Source organism: Tasmannia lanceolata, unplaced genomic scaffold, assembly GCF_043159265.1.
Source record: "Tasmannia lanceolata isolate RefF3 unplaced genomic scaffold, GAP_Taslan_0.1 ptg000037l, whole genome shotgun sequence".
NCBI lineage: Eukaryota > Viridiplantae > Streptophyta > Magnoliopsida > Canellales > Winteraceae > Tasmannia > Tasmannia lanceolata.
In genome coordinates this window covers 2,062,532-2,081,779 of record NW_027518714.1, presented here as the reverse complement: position 1 = coordinate 2,081,779, position 19,248 = coordinate 2,062,532, and the positions used below count along the sequence as shown (strand labels likewise).

General features: G+C 40.3%; 1 protein-coding gene across 1 annotated transcript; it reads left to right on the top strand.

Moving 5' to 3' along the window:
* The first annotated feature begins 891 nt into the window (after positions 1 to 891).
* Positions 892 to 18,725, top strand: LOC143860220 (uncharacterized). The gene is made up of 5 exons (XM_077370782.1): positions 892 to 2,051; positions 11,547 to 12,186; positions 15,479 to 16,952; positions 17,070 to 17,150; positions 18,306 to 18,725. Exons 1-5 carry the CDS (start codon positions 1,268 to 1,270, stop codon positions 18,666 to 18,668), a joined length of 3,342 nt encoding a protein of 1,113 aa, XP_077226897.1. The 5' UTR covers positions 892 to 1,267; the 3' UTR covers positions 18,669 to 18,725.
* The last annotated feature ends 523 nt before the right edge of the window (positions 18,726 to 19,248 follow it).

Sequence of the window (19,248 nt, the reverse complement as noted above, 5' to 3'; positions counted from 1 at the left end):
AAGCAAGGGCTCACTGGCGTGCCGGCCCTCAACGGTGTCCGGAGGGACAACAAATTATAGAAACTCTTACAAATTGGAGGGTTAAGATTATCCACCGAACATGATTTATGAGGCACAGCCTATCTAAGTCGGGCTAAACAAATTAATGGTTTGGATTATGGAAACATGCAGGCCTCACTATATATATATATTTTTGATCTCTTCTCTTTTCTATGGGCCCACCTCTTCCCATTGCTATACAAATGCAACTGGAGATTGAGGAGAGAGTGAGAGCCGCAATTTGTGGAGGTCCCAAGAGTCAGACTTTCAATAGTTCGAAGTTAAAAAAAAATTCCCACGTGCATGCTTGAAGTGGGTAATAAGACTTCAGAGAAGGGAGAAAAGTGAAATGGTGATATCGCTATTTGTGTGGTTTCTAGAAAAAAAACACAAGTGGGCCCCGAAGCACGAGTAAACAAAACAAACGATTTGCCTTCTCTAACCATGTTAATGTTACCACCACTGCTTACCACTGACCAACACCAACAACGGGTGAAGAAAAGAAAAGTCTTTCTTACACGTGTCTACCTACTTCACAAAAAGGGGGAGTGCGAATTTATTATGGGAGACAGTTTTTCACTCCATTGTAGGATAATGCGCCCCCTGGTAACGTAAATTGTGTGCAGCCTTTTCTCTTCAACGCTTTTTGACGTCAAATCATTTTAACAGTAGGGCGCATTATCCTAAAGTGGGGGTGAAAAAAATCATCGCCCTTTATCATTTCTCTCAAACAATCTCATCAATAGTCAGTGTTAATGGGCTTGGGCCAAGGCTCGCGGACAGGCCAACAGGGTTGTACGAATAAAAAGGGTAGTTTCGTCAATTTGTCACATGTTATCCTCGATTCCTCACATTTATTATTTCCCCCAAAAAAAAAGGGCATACGGGTTTTCTTCTCAACGTCGCCCCATGTCTCCCTTTTCTTGTCTCCAACGACCCAATATCTCTCAATCTCTGTAATCCGAGGCTTTTGGGCGATCTATCCCTTCTTGTTCTCCGCTCCAGGATCCGAAAGTCCTATCCTTTTCTTCCTCCGGTGTCCTCTGCATCAGATTTTCGGCGATATCTCGTCGGAATCCGGTCGATCGTCGATCTGGAATCACTCCCTCAGGCGAGATTCGTACTTTCCCCAAGGTTAGATTCGAAACCTCGTATGTTATTCCTCTGATTGAAATTATCGAAATTAGGGTTCGATCTTTTGTTTTTCCCATTTTTTGGCATTTTCGTCATGCCTCGGAGTTCTCGGCACAAATCTTCTCACAAGCAGCACAAACACAGCACTAAGGATGTGAGAGATCACACAGAGTCCGATGATAAGGAGAGTTTAAAGGAGAGGAGGGTTAGGGAAGAACCTGTACTTAGTTCGGGAATTAGGGTTTCGAGGGATTCCGCGGCGGTAGAGAAAAAGAAAACTCCGTCTCAGTCTCAACAGGGGAATGATGTATTTGGTCCGGGTAATGGTGATTTGTCTTCGAAAAAATTGATAGATCGTGGTGATTCATCTGTCTCTGATCGTTGGAACTGCGGTGGTGAAGGGCGAGTTGAGGGTCGAAAGGAGCAGAAAGGAGAGGTTTTTGGACCTGATTCTGAGAGGGGGCCTAAGTCAAAGGTGTCTGTGGAATCTAAGAGTAGGTCTAGTAAAAGAATTGAGAGTTTTAGTGAAAGGAAAGATGAGGGAATTGAGAGTTTTAGTGAAAGGAAAGATAAAGGTTCTCTGTTGTCGGCAGAGAATGAGCCGAAGAAGGGGAGTGTCAAGGTAGAGTCTAAGCGGAGGTTAGAGAAGGATTCGAAGGAGAAGGATTCGAAAGGGAAAGAGGCATACCAGTATAAGGATGTGAAGGATAAGGAAAGGGGAATTGAGAGGGACAAGATGGTTCAAGAAGTCACGAGCGAAAGGTCGGTTGATGATGTGACAGCAGCCATTGGGGCTAGTGAATCAAGTAGGAAGGAACACGCCCAAATGGGTGATCTTGAAGAAGTGCATGTTGTGAAGCAGGAAGTAGAAATTACGGGTAAGGTAACTGATCGCTTCATTTATTTGTTTTTATTTACCTTCAGTCATTGACATATTGCTTATTTTGAAGTATTATGGATGTTTTATGAATGGTCTCAACATAACTTTAACGAAGTATTTGATTCGTAATATTATAGAATTACTTGATTTGTGTGTAATGCAAGAATTATCAAATATCATAGTTGGTTCGTTGACAATAAAATTGGATTGAAGGAATAGTTAGACCAACAAAGCCAGGATGCTCATCCTGGAATTGTTATTTTGAGACTATTGTGACTTTCAAGTTGTGTCATCTTTGTATTCATGCAGATTAGGTTTGTTGAGACATTAAGAAGCTATTTCTAATATAAGGAGAGTGTGGGTTATCACCTCCGTTACCCTTTTCCCTTTGCCCTCTTGCACCGATTATTGCTTGAGTGCAATGGGTGGTAGAGGAGGGGGGAGTGTCACATTCTAGATTCTACTTTTAAGGTTTTGTAATGCAATGCTTGGACACTGTTAGTCACGACGTGTTGACAAGGCTTTCATCCCCAAGAGTCATGTTCTGTGGTTTATATTTGTGTTTTAATCATAGTCAACATGACCCATCTTGAAGATTCAGAGGCTTTTTATATTGAAGAATCATGCCCTAAGGTGGGTGTATGATTCTCTTTTGCCTTGTTTCGGTATATCAATAATATGTCTTGGGTTGGGATCGTGCATATACAATTATACAGGTTTACTAGACACATCTTCCAGGAAGGTGGTTTATCGGGAAAAACCAAGAAAAAAAGAAAAAATTAGTAGAAAAAATAGATGTTGAGTAATAAGAAGTAATCTACTTAGCTCAAGACTTCATACTGTGAGTGAGTTTCTTTAGCATCCCACCAAAGAATTCATGACATCTCACCAAAGAACAAGAATAAGAAGCTTTTTCTCCGAGAAGCTCCCAATATCTATGTCAAAGTGTGTGTAATTTTTATTTATAACAATGTCTTCCAAACCCAATATAAAATACTTATATCAAACAAATAAAACCTTAAGGAGACTTAAATACCCGCTTCCACATAATTTTTTGTAATAAATGTGTGGGGCCTCTTTAAAACACTCATAATTCAAAGAACTTGAGTATTTTGATAGGAAAAAGACTATGACCTCCTATGACTTAAAACGACTTATAAAAAGACTCATTTAAAACCCTATAATTAAAAGAAAACCCTAAAGAATGTATGGAACCCAAAAAGGACCTGCATTACTTCTGGATCATCTTTTGAAAATATATGTGGGCTAGTTCAGCATTTGGGAAGTACTGGAGAAAAGAATGTGGTCGTCCATCTAGATTGAACTCATCTGCTTGTCTTTGTGTCTCCTCCATCACTAATACACTCGGAATCCTGAGTGTGGATCCCCATCAAGAGCCCCAACCTCACCTAAAGTGTGTGCCTTTTCTTGGACGACATGCTTCAATAAAATCCTCATAGTGGACCATTTGCAAAGCCTTAAGAAGATTTTAGTTGATCCTTTTTTCTTATGCATTGAGGCTCGTGAGGCCGCCAATCTTTTACTCTTTCATTTCTGGTTTGCCGTAGCCATTTGGGCCTTTGTCATTCAGATGTTTGACGTTGTATGGGTTTTCCCGCTTTGATAATCTCTTTGAGGAATGATTTTTTCATGCTGTGGCACATAAGATGTTGAAAATTGTGGAATCTTGCTCTTATGGCTTCTATATGGGTGACCCGAAAGGGAAATAACCATCATATTTTTAAAGGAGTCACTAGAAATGTCCATAGTTTGAAGCAACAATTCCACTCTTTAATGGTGATTTGGGCTAGCAGCATTTCGACTTTCAGAGGTATTGAGCTCTCTAACTTTAGAAGCGAATGGGATGAGGTTAGGCTAGGTAAGATCTCCCCAACTTCTGTGGCCTCATGGGACTTTAGGATAAGAACGTGCTCAAGACTTTTGCCTCGAGGGACTTTGTGCCCAAGAGGAACCTGGGTCTTAATGCCTCATGAGATTTTAGTCTAAGAACGTGCTCAGGTTTTTTCTGAAGTGCATCGTGGGACTTTAGCCCGAGGACTTGCCCAAGTTTTTTCTTGAGTGCCTCGTGGGACTTTAGCCTGGGGACTGGCCCATGTCTTTTCTGGAATGCCTCGTGGGTCTTTAGCATGGGGACATGTGATGCAGCCCACACCCATGTGGCTGACAAATTTGAAACCCACATGAACCATCCTAAGCAAATGAGAAGATCAGCCCGCATTCAAGCCTAACACAAGGCCTAAGCCCATTTTGAATCCACCAAGTATAAAGGTCAGCTCCAGCCCAAGATCATGGACACGCCAATTCGGGCATTAGTCAAAAGTCCTACAGACATAGTCTACTAAAATGGTCATAACTTTCCAACCACTTGGCCAAATGAAAACCGTAAATATCCGTTGGAATGATAATTCAAATATCTACAACTTCTTAGTTAACCATTTTCCTTGATTCGTCAATCTAAAGGTCCAAAAAACGTGCTTAAAAAATGATCAGAATCATTATGATGGGAATTGCAACTGGACCAGGCCTGAATTGGCGTGTCCATGATCTTGGCTGGAGCTGGCCTTTATACTTGGTGGATTCAAGTTGGGCTTGGGCCTTGTGTTAGGTTTGAATGCGGGCTGATCTTCTCATTTGCTTGGGATGGTTCATGTGGGTTTCAAATTTGTCAACCACATGGGTGTGGGCTGCATCAACATGCCTAGGTCTTTTTTGGAATGGAGAGGGAATGAATCTGTACAGAAGACACAGAACACAAAACGCACAATGCAAAATATTCCATTCATATATCGCTGGTAAATGATGAAGTGCAGAAAGCAGAAATAAACAATAAGAAAAAGCAAAACTATAAGATAAAACTGTTATGCTCTGTTTGGTTGCCGGGTTTTTTTTGTTCCTGGAGTTATGTGGGAGAAAAAAATACCCTAGGAGATAGGTGGGGAAAAAAAAGTCCTAGAAGTATCCTGGTAAAATAAAAATCCCATGTTTGGTTGACCGGATTATGGTGGGAAAAAAAAAAAACCTTTGTTTGGTTGCTTGAACTGTTGGGTAGAAAAAAATTCTTCTCAAGCCTATTTTTGGTTCCTGAGTTTATTTTTGTTCCTGGGGTTATCTTGGGATGGGATGAAAAGGCAATCATTACAAAAGTGGGATTAAAAAATTCACCCCACAAGTAATCATTACAAGAGTGGGATTAAAATAAACCTAGTGCTAAAAGGCAACCAAACATGGGATGGGACGAAAATTTAATTAACTCTCCCACATAACTCCCAGGAACAAAAAAAACCCGGCAACCAAACAGAGCATTAGGGGTGCTGCGATAGAGAGATTATGGTAACTTATCGGATGATGCGAGTGGTCGTTGGCATGTCCTGGGAGCACCTTTGATCCGGGCTTGGGCGGTATGGGGACCTTCGAGACCGCTTCTGCCTGCGCTCGATTGACCTCGTGGGTTCTCTCTGAGGCGGTTCGTCGGCCAAGAGGTGAGTGTTGATGTACTGACGTAAGTGCCCTTACTGGATCAAGGTCTCAATCTCGTCCTTTGGATTCCTGCATTCCTCAGTGTCATGACCGTGGTCTCGGTGGAATCGGCAGTATCTACGCATGTCTCGCCGAGTACCATCGGTCTTTAGCTTCCTTGGCCACTGAAAGAATGGCTCCTTTGTAATTTTCATTAGAACACGATTCATAGGTGTGTTGAGCGGAGTGTATTTTTCAAATCTGGGAGGAGGGCTGGAATGACGACCTCTTGGGAGGCCCTCTCGCCAATGCTGCTTGTTTGGGCTCGAGTCGGTTCTAGGATCATCTCGCTCTTGGCATTTGTCTCCAGACCGGCTGGGCGCTGATTCTTTTTCTGCGGCCGCCATTTCCTCGACGGTTATGTACTTCTCAGCTTTTGTCATCGAGTAACGGAAAGTCGTGGCTGGCTTTTTGGCAAGGGAGATTTTCAACTCAGTGTTGATGATACCTGTTCTCATGGCCATGAGGGCGATAGATGCGTCGAGCTCCTGGATTTCTGCTACCTTGGCGTTGAAGTGGGCAATGTACTGCCTCAACGTCTCGCCCCTTTATTGCTTTAGGGATAGGAGGGCATTATAGACCTTTGGGCGAGGGCGGCAAGTAGCGAATCAGGTCACGAACTCTCGTCGGAGCTGTTTGAAGCTGCTGATGGAGTTGGGCCGGAGCTTCGAGAACCAAGTGTGTGTGGCCTTGCGGGAAGTGGCTGGGAAGGCTCAGCATAATATGGCTGAGAAGGAGCATGGCGGTCTTGAAGGACCTGACGCGCTCTATTGGGTCGGTTGTTCCGTCGTAGGAATCGAGGTGAGGAAGCTGGAAGCTTTCGAGGATTATCTCCCCTAGAATCTCCTTGGTAATAAGATTCTCCTCGTCATTGTCAGCTTCTTCGGGTGGGCTCCCACTTCGCAGCTTTTCACTAATTATTTCTCGTATTTCATGGCGAAGGCTTGGGGGAGAGTGGGTCGCCTCTCTGGTTAGATCTGGCCATGCTGAAGCTGGTGGCCAAGCAACCCCAGGTTACTCCTTGCGAGGCGAACTCTTTTTACCGGGCTAGACGCAGAAGTTGAAATATTGTTGGGCTTCTACACCGCGGCGTGACTGGTGCTGCTGCTTAACTTCAAGAGGATTTGGTTTGCCTGTAGTAGACCAGAGTTCTAAAGCATATTTGCATTGAGAGATGAAGTTTTTTTTTGCATTGAGAGATGACGTTACCATGCCTGGAATGAGCAGCTTCTTTTTATTTGAATGGTAACTATATTATTAAATAAAATCCAAAGAGGTCAAGGATAGTGGACTCAACAGTAGCTTCAGATCATGCCAACAAAGTCACTGATCATAGCGTTCTAGGGTCATGCTTCAATCTTGGCCTTGGGTGATCCAATCATTGGATCAAGCAGTTCTTTCGATATAAGTTAGGATCTGTACCAAGGATCTATCTACTGTGTTTGGATTAGGATCGGACCTTCGGATCTTCAATATGGGTAGAAATAACAAGATCAGCAGATTTTGGAAAATGAGCGGTTCAGATCTGATTTCAGATTCAGATCTAACCGTTGGATTGGATTGATTTCCAGGTACATTATGGCAACTATAGACAAGGATTTTTTGCAAAATTTGGTCCAAAATCGCAAAATCGGACCGTGGATTAAAAATTAATGGGGCCTGCAAGGTATTGCTCTCAAAAACAATTTTTGATCCATGATCGGATCATGAATAAGATTCTAGAAACGGCTGGAATGGGTTGACAATTAAAAGGAGATGTTGAAAAGGGTGTGATCTTTAAAGGTTGAGGGAAAGGAAAAAAAAGTGATATCGAAAGGGTAAGGAAAAGTAATGAAGGATTGGACGACCATGACTTATGGTGGAAGGTTTGAAACAATGGAGTGGAAGGCTATGGAGACCGATGAGATGAAAGCTTTGTAAAGCGTTCATGATTGTCGATAACCTTCTCAACCAATAATCTTCACCATTTTCATTTTTTTAATGGTAGAGAATTCATTAAATAGAACGAAAAGGCTGAGGCCAATACAAAGCAGCCAAGGAATGTAGAAGAACTACAGAGAATAAATGACAGCAAAAAAATTCTCAAGGAGGCAAGTGGTCATAAAGGGCTATGCCTTCGTTGGATACGCCTTCCCTTGCCAATCTATCTGCCACTCCACTCGCCGATCTTCTAACATGATTCATCAAAAAGTCCGACCCCTCCACCAAATCTCGGATCTCGTCAAACCAATGAGAGAATCTCCAAGGGATGGTATGTGTACCCCTGAATTATTTTATGACATTTAGGGAGACCCCCTCAATAATTAAGTGATTCATTTGGGAGGAGTTCAATAACCGGATACCTTGAAGCAAAGCACTAACTTCCACCTCATTAGAGTCCGTGATGCCATTAGGGCCAGAAAAGGCCCATATAGTGTCCCCATGTTCATCTCTTCTACGCCAGCTGGTCATTGATTTCCAAAACTAGTCCTGTCAAAATTGAACTTTAGGAAACTAGAGAGAGGGGGCTCCCACTCTTGGATAGTGAGGTGGGGTCTTTCGGAGCTCGAGCAAATCTCTCTCCATCCAAACCATAAATCATGGGCTGAAACGAATTTGAAAGGTGGGAGCAATCTCACCCAAGAAATGGTTAATGCTATTACTTTGCAAAATAGGAACTGGGGCCTTCTTCATACTCCACCAAAGACTAGCATTCCTTTCTTTCCAAAGAACCCATAAAGTTGCAAGTAGGGCCAACTTCCAGAAGATCTTACCCTTCTTACACCATGGATAATGAGGTGGGGTCTTTCCGAGCTCGAGCAAATCTCCCGCCATCCAAACCATAAATCATGGGCTGAAACGAATTTGAAAGATGGGAGCAATCTTGCCCAAGAAGTGGTTAATGCTATTACTTTGCAAAATAGGAATTGGGGCCTTCTTCATACTCCACCAAAGACTAGCATTCCTTTCTTTCCAAAGAACCCATAAAGTTGCAAGTAGGACCGACTTCCATAAGATCTTACCCTTCTTACGTCATGGAACCAACGGCTATTCTATTAGGAGACCAATAAGACTTGAAGGCACAACCCATGCAATACCAAATCGCATTAAAACTTTGCCCCAAATCTCTCTTTCAAGATTGCAATAGTGGAATACATGGTTTACTGTCTCCCCAGACTCTATAAATAGAGCACAATGATCAATGATCCACGTGTTCCGATTTTTGGGATGGTCCACTGTAAGAATCTTGTCAAGAAGAGCCGACCAGGCAAATTTAGAAACCGGAGGGGGTGCTGGGACATCCCATACCCTGGCTGTGGGAGAATCTATAGGTCCGGAGGTAATTTGCCGGTAAAAAGATTTGACGCAGAAAACCCCAGAAGAGTTCCAGATCCAAACCCTCTTATCCTCTCCCGACCTATTGATGTACTGTACCCCCAGCCTCTGAATAAGGCTTGCTATTCGATCAAGCTCCCAATTAAAGAAATTTCTTCTAAACCCAACTTGCCAAGAAACTGATCATGTGTTTTTGGAGCATGAAAGTTCATGACATGACAGATAGTTTGTCATAATTCTTCAATGTGCTATCAACATAGATACCATACAACACTCAGAGGTGACCAAACCTTTTGCTTTACCAACCACATCTCGAATCGTAACTCACTCGACCAATTTGAAGTAATTTTACATTGGTTTTGGGGCATCCAAAATTGTACCGCCCATTGTTAGGGCTAGCTTAGCATCATCTAGACTAATTGTGAATCTACATCTGAAACATGTATTTTTTTAACTCCTTTGTAAAAGTCAACATTAGCTTTACCAACTGCATCTCCAATTGTAACTCACTCGACCATTTTGAAGTAATTTTACATTGGCTCTGGAGCTTCCAATATTGAAGTACCACCCATTGTTAGGGCTAGCTTAGCATCATCTAGACCCTTAGTGAAGATCTACACGTAAAAGCATGTATTTTTTAACTCCTTTGTAAAAGTCCATAGCATCTACTTCACATCATTTTCTTGTTATTTTGTTTTCTTATGTTTTTCAATTGATTATCACCTGCCTCAATATGAAGTTGGTTAACATTTTAAAGGAACTTTTGAACTTTTTATATTCTAAGCAAATATGCTACATGGTAACAAATTTTTTTTTTTTGGTGAAGCAAGTTATATTCTAAGCATTTTTCACTGTTAAGCATGTATAAACTATGAACATTCAAACTATTTCGGGGCAAAAGTGAGGCATGATCTTGCATACTCTTTCTCTATGAGCATTTCAATTGTTGAATCTTGGGTCGTCACGGGGAGAACTACACAGAATGCAGTGTATAGGAAGAACATACCCGCAAAACCTCTCACTTCCTAACTTCACAGAGTTGATGTTAGGAGTCCTCAAAATGCTTCCCTTCAATTTTAGGTGTGTTGTGATTCTTGCGAATAACCAAACATTGCCATCTTAATATCTTATACAACCGGTGAGGGTTGTCATGTGAAACTTATGAAGAACTCATGGAAGGAGATAGTCTTTGGTTCGAAAATGAAGTTTGTCTGATAATCCATATTTGGAAAGTAATTTCTAATTAATCATTGAAAATGATGAAATGGGCAGAAAGTTTGACTTTGAAATATATTTCCATAAAGCCTCTAAATATTGCCATTAAAAAAAAAAGCCTCTAAATATTATGTAAGGGTCTTGTTAATAAAAATGGTTTTTAACCAAATATAAATCATGATTTTTTACTCAAATTTTTGGTTACAGAGTTTCTCATTTGGATAACGATCGACATTTTCTAAGGATGTGAGAACAGAAACTCATAGACCAAAAACATGGGGAAAAATGTAGTGTCAGTTATTTATGGACTTCTTGAAAATGCTTTTTCAGAAGTTAATTTTTATGAGCAAATCATTATTCTTGATAATTTATTTGAAAGTTGAAAAATGATGAAATGCGCAGAAAGTTTGACTATTGAAATACAATACCCCCTGTAGGTTTGATAGATGGTTTGATGAGATGTTTGATTGGATGGGATCCATTGGGGTGGCGTTTCATCATGTTCGTCGATATGCTAATCAGGAGGCAGATAGTCTAGCTAGAGAGGGAATATCTAAAGAATCTTTAGCCCTCTTTGACTCTCTTCCGCCTTGATTATTTCCTCTTGTATTCTCTTGTACTGGTGTATCTTCTCTCCTAGTTCTTGTATTGACTATCTCGGTCCTTTTTTAATAAAGTTGGCTACCATTTTTTTAAAGAAAAACTAAATATAAATCATGATTTTTTGCTCAATTTTTGGGTTATAGAGTTTCTGATTTGGATATGGCCTTCCTGTCAAAAGAATGTAGTGTCAGATGCTATGTTAGTATGCTAACATAACATTACTTAGGGACTTCATGAAAATACTTTTGAGAAGTTAATTTTTTTGCACAAATCATTATTCTCGATAATTTATTCGAAAGTACAGTATCAATCAGGGAATTATAGGAAAAAGTCCCTTTAATGAATGAGTTGTACCAAAATTTTGAATAAATGTCTCGACTCTCGACCATGTCAAGTCAATCTGGATTTTTTTGGGACAAGTTACTGATATTTAAATAGTGCCTTTCATAACTTTCATTGTGGACAGTTTTCTTGCCTGGTTATTTTTATTACCCCTCATTGATCTGACCGATCTTGTTTTGGCTTGCTGCACCATTTCTTAATTTTTCCATTGTATTATCAACTTTATCTTTCGAATTTGCCATGCCATAGCCATTAGAATTACAAACCTGTTGAAGTCTGTTACATTCATGTTGGAGGGATATTCTATCAGTCCTTCCATTATTACATAGCTGGCAAATGAGCCAAACATTGCACAAACAATTACCATTGTTTGTTTGGAATTTGGCTCAATAATAATGTTGAAAGAATTCTTTCCTGGCTTTATGCTTTCCACATCCAAGTTTATGTTCCCATGTTCACCTATAATTTGCCTTGTGTACAGAGCGGCAAATACAAGATGACTCACGTAATCCTGAATTAGAGAAAGAACTGGAGAAACGGATTAAGAGGAGAAGAGATGGCTCTGGTGATAAGGATAAATGGCTGGAAGAAGTTAGAGATGGTGATGATAGACACTTATCTTCTAGGGATGATACCCTGAAAAATGGAAGATACAAAGATGAAAGGAAAAAAGATGGAAGATTTGAAGATGAAAGGCACAAGTACCGAGAAGATCTTGACAGGGATCATAAATGCAAAGATGATAGGCACAGAGATGAACGATTCTCAAGAGATCGAGCCAGGGAGAAGTCTGAAAGTAAGCATTTCAGGGATGAAAGTAGGCCTTTAGAAAGCCGTCATAAGAAAACTAAGCTCCAGGATAGTGATTGTGATGGTAATGAGCGAGGCACCAGATACAAAGATAACAGGGGAAGTAAAAAGCCTTCTGATGATAATGAGGGTCATAGTGTTCTTAAGTCTCGAAGTACGGAACAACGCACTGAACTGGGGAAAAATGCATTGAGCAACAGGAAACTAGATTCCCTTGCTGAGAAGGGAAGATCTGAGTCGACTACACCAACCAGTAGTCGACTGAAGAGATCCCCCAGCTCTAGTCCTCGTGTTGTCAAAGATCAGTACAGGTATTCGTTCATTATTTATTTTCCGTTGATGCTAAGTAAACCTATTATTTAGGAAATCATTGTTGGAATTATTACTCCCACAATTCAATTTTTAATAATTATGCCGCTGTTGTCATTCATAATGGATTACACCAGGAATATTAACTTGATCTCGTTTTGCAGAAAGTTGATGGTAACTCAATTTTTTATTTTCTTTTTGTTCTGTCTAAGATTTTATCGTTACATGGAAATAACACTCATGTAACGGCCATTTTACCATAAAATTATTGCACTCTAGTGCTCATGCTGTCAAAGAACAGTACCTGTATTTGCTCATTCTTTATTTTCCGTTGACGCTAAGTAAACCTATTATTTAGGAAATCATTGTTTGAATTGTTACTCCCGCAATTCAATTTTTAATAATTATATGCCACTGTCATCTTTCATAATGGATTACATCGGGAATATCAACTTGATCTTCTTGTGCAGAAGGTTGATGGTAACTCAACTTTTTTTTTTTTTTTTTTTTAATATTTTATTGTTGCATGGAAACAGCACTCATGTAAGTTATATGCCTTAGCAACACTCATGTAAGTTTGTATCGCCCTAAAATCATTGCCTTCATGTAGAGTTTGCTCTGATAGGGTGAAACCTAATTTCCTTTCTGGCATATTTATTGATGGTATCTGTCCCGTAGTAAGGCACCTGTTTTTGAAAACAATGTGATTAGCTGACTTGGATTTTGCTTCATTCTGTTTTTCAGAAACATCTCTCATTCCTTACGCTTACAAATGTACTTGGTCAACCATTTACTCAGTGACTTCAGAGTCATGGGGAGAGCGTGGGGTGGGGGTGGAGTGAGGAGATTCATCTTCTCCCCCAACCACTGATTATAATTTATTTTATTATATTTCATGAGGGCCTTACATGAGTATTCTTCCTTGCTTTTCTTCTCCTAAACCTTCGTTTCATTTAAATTTAATTATCTAGTCAAGCAATTTTATGTTATTTACATAGTTCATTTTCTTAAACCAGTCCATCAACTTGTTTCATGTTCCCAAGTTCTTGTAAGTCGGTCAGTTCAACTTGCCAGGAGGGCCGGTAGGGCTGGCTGAAGTCCATTTTCTGGAACGAATTTTGAAACAGTAACTAAATTTATTGATAAAAGAAGAAAACCGACACCAGGGTGGAGGTTGCCCCATATAGTTACTTTACATTACGTCATTGTTGGCCTCTCTTTCTGCACGGGTGCCAAACCCAAGGAATATGGGTGAAGGAAACTTCCAGGCCTCTAGGATGATCGATAATCACATTAACAATACGAACAATTTGAACAAATCTCCAATGACTGATGTACTCCCCTGTTCCCCAACCAATTGCATTCTTTGAGTCACTCTCCACTGATAGCTTACCACCAACCTCTTCTTCAACAAATGAATGCTCATTAGCAAGGCACTAATATCGACTCCGGTAGACTCAGCTACACCAATCAGATCCGAATGAGCTAAGAAATGTCACTTCGATCATCTCTAACTGCTCCACCAATCCCCACGTTACCCAAATTTCCCAACGAGTAAGTATCAAAAGTAAGCTTTATTTTGAGGTGGTTTCCATTCTGCCACCTTTGTATCCTTGTGCTCCTTTAACTACTAGGATTTCTTTCTAACATCTAAAAAGATCTTTAGTCCTCATGCTTCAAAAGTCTGCTGTTGATAATGTCGAATCCACAACTAAAATTTTAATTTTTAGCATGATCCTTCTAAAACACCCATCTTTACCTTCAAATATGTACTGGTTTCTTTCAGTCTAAAATCTAAATAGGCCAAATAACTGCAAAAAGAATCATGAGCCATGACACCCTACCTTTGTCCCCATAATGACATCATCTCCACTTTTGAAGGATTAAGGATTTAGGGAGAATCCAAGGAATCACAAACCACTTTGAACCGTACTCCAAATTCTTCTAGCTAAGTTGTAATGAATGAAAATAAGGTTGATCATCTCTTCCTCAATTTTGGTCAAGGAACATATGTTTGCGAGCCTCACTTCCTCCTCCCTGAGCTAATCATATGTGTTGATCCTGCCTAACACCGCCCTCCAACAAAAGCACTGAACTGTAGAGGGAACCTGAGATTTCAGGATGCAATTCCAATTCGTAGATTGCTCATCTTCCTGTTTTTGGAATGAAGAGAATTATATTCAGAAAAAGGGAAATTTATTACTTTATAATTTATAATAGTTTTCTTAGATGCTATTTTCTGTAGCTTTTAAAGTGGATCAAAGAGCTATGCTGGGATGGAGATGCAGGGAATCGAACACCGTCCCTCGCAAGAGAAGCGAGTGCTCTAGTTTTTGACTTTTCTTCCTTAAAGGAACACTTTGATGAACGAGCTAACCTAGAAAGTCTCTTGAGCTTTTGCCGTATATTTTCTTTTTGATAAAGCTTTGGCGGAGGTTAAGGATACCGTCAAGCTCAAGTCTTTGAGGTTCCCATAGAAATCCACCACCCAACCACTCTCCCCCAAGTCTCTGTTCACAAATTTTCACATTCTTTCTTCTAGCTATTGAGGCTTGGGAAAATGTGGCACAAGGAATATTGGGATTGCCATGGAGTTGTCAAACCTTGCTAAGAAAATGTTGGTGAATAAGATCGAGATCATTATAGCAGAAAAATTGACAAAATGTAGTGTGCTGCCGTGTTCTGCTCCAATGGCCTCTATATTATTTACAGCCATTTTTTTAAGGTTTGACAATTTCATGTCAACCCCAATTCCCTTGTAGGATAATGCAAATTAAAATACGATGTTTGATTGAAATCAGTAGGAATACATTTTATTATCACTTGTATATACATAAACTGCCATTACTGTTCAAAACATTCTTGATCTTTGGTAGTACCTTTATGAGTATATCTTAATCTTGCAGTCCTGAATTAGTTTTCCCACTGGATATCACTATGAAAATGTAAACTACTGTCAACACCTTGATGAACATCTCATATATTTGCTACCTGGAGTTTTTCCCCTATTGACTGTACCTGTATCGCCTCAACAGCTATATCTTGATGCTAGCCATGAAGCTGATTACCTACCTTCATTTGAATAATAAAAGTATCTGCATGTGTTTTTACTGCTCACATTGTGAAGTTTTGATATACCCAATGATATAGATTTTTCCTCTAACTTATCGACATAATAGAATGTCGTAGTTGGGAATGATGTCCATTCGTGAATAGTTTTAATAGTCAATAACCACAAAAATTTGAACTCATCTTTGACCATTGTATGCATATGGTTTTTCTGTTTGTCTTTAGGCATGGCTCAAAGCAAGCAGAATCTGCATGTAAAGAGATGTCTGAGGAAAGACTTCAGACTAATACATCTTCTACCAGAGAGCTTGCTAGTGCTTTTGTCATTCCAGAGAAAGTCTCCGAGTCCTGTCCCATGGAGAAGCCTAAACAAAAGGGTGTTGCCCATTTGGGGGAGCTAACCGTAGAAAATGCCCCTGCTTCCCAATATGAAAGGTCACCAAAAGCAGGTCACATGTCGTCACCCATTCAGTTAACTGAAAAATCCCCTTCATCAACTAGTGGTGACAGGAGATATTTAAACAGAGCTGGTGTGAGGCGAAGTTTTGATGTTGAAGAAATGGGACGGAGTGATGGTTCCAAGGATGCTAGAGATTACAACAGTAGTGAAGATAGAGGTCGAGATTTTCCTATTGAGAAGCCTGCAGTTGATGAATTTTCTCTAGCAGAACCGCTTGATGGTGAGTCAGCCCCTGTTGGTTCGTCGTTTACCAAAAGTGGTCTCTTTTCCAGCAGTTCACCAAGTCTTCTTCCCCCACCAACCCCTTTTCGGCTTGGGGTTGATGGCCCTTCAATTTTGGGTTCATCGGAAGCAGACAACAGAGGTCAGGTGGGTGACCGCAGGTCCAACCATCGTTACAAAAGGAATGGTGCTCCTAGTATGGGGAGAGGGCAGGGGAGTGCTTGGAAGGGCACTCCAAATTGGCCTTCATTAGGAAATGGCTTCAATCCTTTTCAACATGGCCCACCTGCAAGTGGATTTCATGCAGTTGTGCAGCAGTTTCCTGCGCCGGTTTTTGGCATCAGGCCATCTATGGAATTAAATCACGCTGGGGTTTCTTATCCCATGCATGATGCTGACAGTTTTTCCAATCATATCCGTCCATTTGGGTGGCGTAATCCATCAGATGGTTCATACGCTCCTCAGTTGCAAGGATGGGATGGAAGCAATGGTGTCTTTGGAGATGAATCCCATACTTATGGGAGGCCAGAGTGGGATCAGAATAGACACTTGATGAGCAAACAGGGGTGGGAGATGAATGATTTATGGAAGGGGCAAAATGGAACCATGAATATCGAGTTCCCAACACCGCAGAAGGAGGAGGGCTATTTGGCACGTGCCACAGCAGATGAAACTTGGGCTGGACAGTCCACCCATCGAACCCGGGATGAACGGAATCGTCCTGAACTCTTACCAGCTGAAAGTATTGACATTAAACGATCTGATGTTATCACCCCTTCAGCAAAAGGCACTTCTGAAGCTCCTCTAAAAATTGTCCGTGAAAGGATCCCTAGCCCTAAGCCTTCTAAATTGCCAGGTCATGATGACACTGCTCGTTTTTGTCGTGTTTATCTTTCTAAGCTTGACATTTCGGTAGATCTTGCCCACCCAAAATTGTATAAACAGTGCATGAGCTTATTGGAAATGGATGGAGATACAACTAGTGACTGCCATGCTACCAACTCTACACACACAAAGGTATAAAGAAACATCTATATTTCTTGTGTGAATTTTTAGGCTTTCTGCTTGATAATTTCCTGATTGTTTCAAGTCATCTACTTGGATAATGGCTTGTTCTACCTTTGTCTGTGACAGGAGACAGAAGTAAAAATGAAGATCTCCAATGACAGTCTGGGGGCTTCACTCTTCCCTTCAACCACAGAAGCTGTTTATCAGGTACATTCCTGGCAAATATATGGGTTGTGCAACATGTATACATGCTCAAGATACATGACTAAGTGTTGGTTTTTAACATCGGAGAAGGGCTAAACCTATCTATTTTGGAAAAGAATGGAAATAACTTTACTCATACTAAAGACCTCACTTTGGGTTGATTTTTTTTTTTTTTTTTGAAAGATAACAAGCATTTTATTGATACTTTGTAAGCAAGTTACAGCTACCAAAATATGCAGGGGCCAGTCATCCCTCACATGTATAACAAGAAGTTGTTCCACCCCTTCCAAAAGTTCAAAAACACTCACCGGTCAGTGGAAAGCTTTTGGGTGAGCCGATCGAGTTTTTATGGACCATATAGTGACAAACTATGTCAACATGGGCGAATCAATGATTGACCCAACATGCTTTAAATATAGATGTAAATGACTATATGCTGCAGAAGTGCAGCGACACGTAGTTATTTTTATTGACACTGTTTTGGTCCATTTTCACTTCAGAACCAACAATGACTCAAAATAAGAGAAGATAAAAGACTCAATTGGTCATCTTCTTTGAAAACAGTGATGAACATATTACAAACTCTTTTGTTGTCTCATGGGACGCTGAATCCATTTGTTGATGACATTTTTGGGTTCTAGCGGGTTGTCTCTTGAGTATCCCATTCAAGCACTTCTGTTTTTAACATGGGATATGGTCATCACTGAGTTATATGTGCATATTGTTTTTCCCTAAAGAAATATATCATGGATGGGCCATGCACCAAAATTCACCCCCAATTGGATATTAAATGGACAGTAAGAAAATGAAGAAACAGGGTCCACATTCATTAGAAAAAGCCTGTACAAATTGGAGGCATAGATTCATCAGATGAGAATAGATTTTGTTGGATGGACCATCCATTGCAATGTTTAACAGATGAATGGTTTGGATCATTGGGGAAGTGGATCCCACCTGTACTGCCCACTTTTTTTTTTTTTTTTTTCAAGGAAAATGTGATCATGCATCAACTTTTACATATCGTATTGATGGACACCTAATATTTGCAATCTTTACCCATCATATTTTATTCACTGAGTCTAGTCTATCGCCAGAGGATAAAAATTGCTTATTGGTAATTCCACTTTACATTGCTAATTTCATGGTTTCCAAATGCAGAGAGCCATGGCCCTTTATAAGAAACAGAATGAAGAAATGAGAGCGAAGAATCCTTTTCCGTCATTTCATGGGTCAGAAATGGAGAATGCACGCCAAGCTCCTGATAACGAGAAAGCAGGCCACGTTGAGGATTCTCTTAATCTTGCTACAAGGGCTGCCAGTTCACCTAATAAAGAGGAAGGCAAAAATAGCAGTACCAATTTGAAAAGCGATCTGTCCGTTGATGCTCAGGAACAACTATCTGATAATAATTCTGGTGATGTTGTTTTTGCCTATGATTCTTCTGAGGCTTTAATGCCAGAGTCGATTGAGTGTAGGGTAAATTTAAGTCGGATACATATTTCTCCAGAAAGTACACATTGAAACAATTTCTATTTCCTGGTTTTGAAATGCCATTCATTGGAAATCATGGTCTGCTGATGCTTTGCTCCTACTTAGCTCTAGATCTTCCTTGCTGCCTAGTTTCTTAATCTTGTTCTGTCTAGAATTTGCATTTGTGCATCACCAGAATGAAGAAAGAAAATGAAGATGGGGTCATCAGGATTCTGTCATTTTTTCCATTTAATTTTCTGTTTAATTAGCGATAGTTGACTAAACATGAAGGATATGAGTTCAAGAGTGCCCCTCTGATCAGATTACCATTTTGGTGGGCTTTTTTGGAGGCATCTTGCCACACGAGTAAGTTGTTTTATGCAATTTGTCTATGTTTTAGCTACTGACAAGGCTCCTCCTATCTTTGGGATTTTTCCCCTTTACTTGCAGTGGTGATGGGCATAGAGGTGGAGATGGTAAGGTGTTTTTTTAATTGGTGGCTCTCAGGTAAGTCTCCTTATAGCCTACATAAAAAGGAGCTCCAAGTTGTGTTTTAAAACAATTTTTTTTACTAAATTTTATTTTTCCATGGAAAATGATTTTCCCATTGTTTGGTAATGCCATTTTAGGT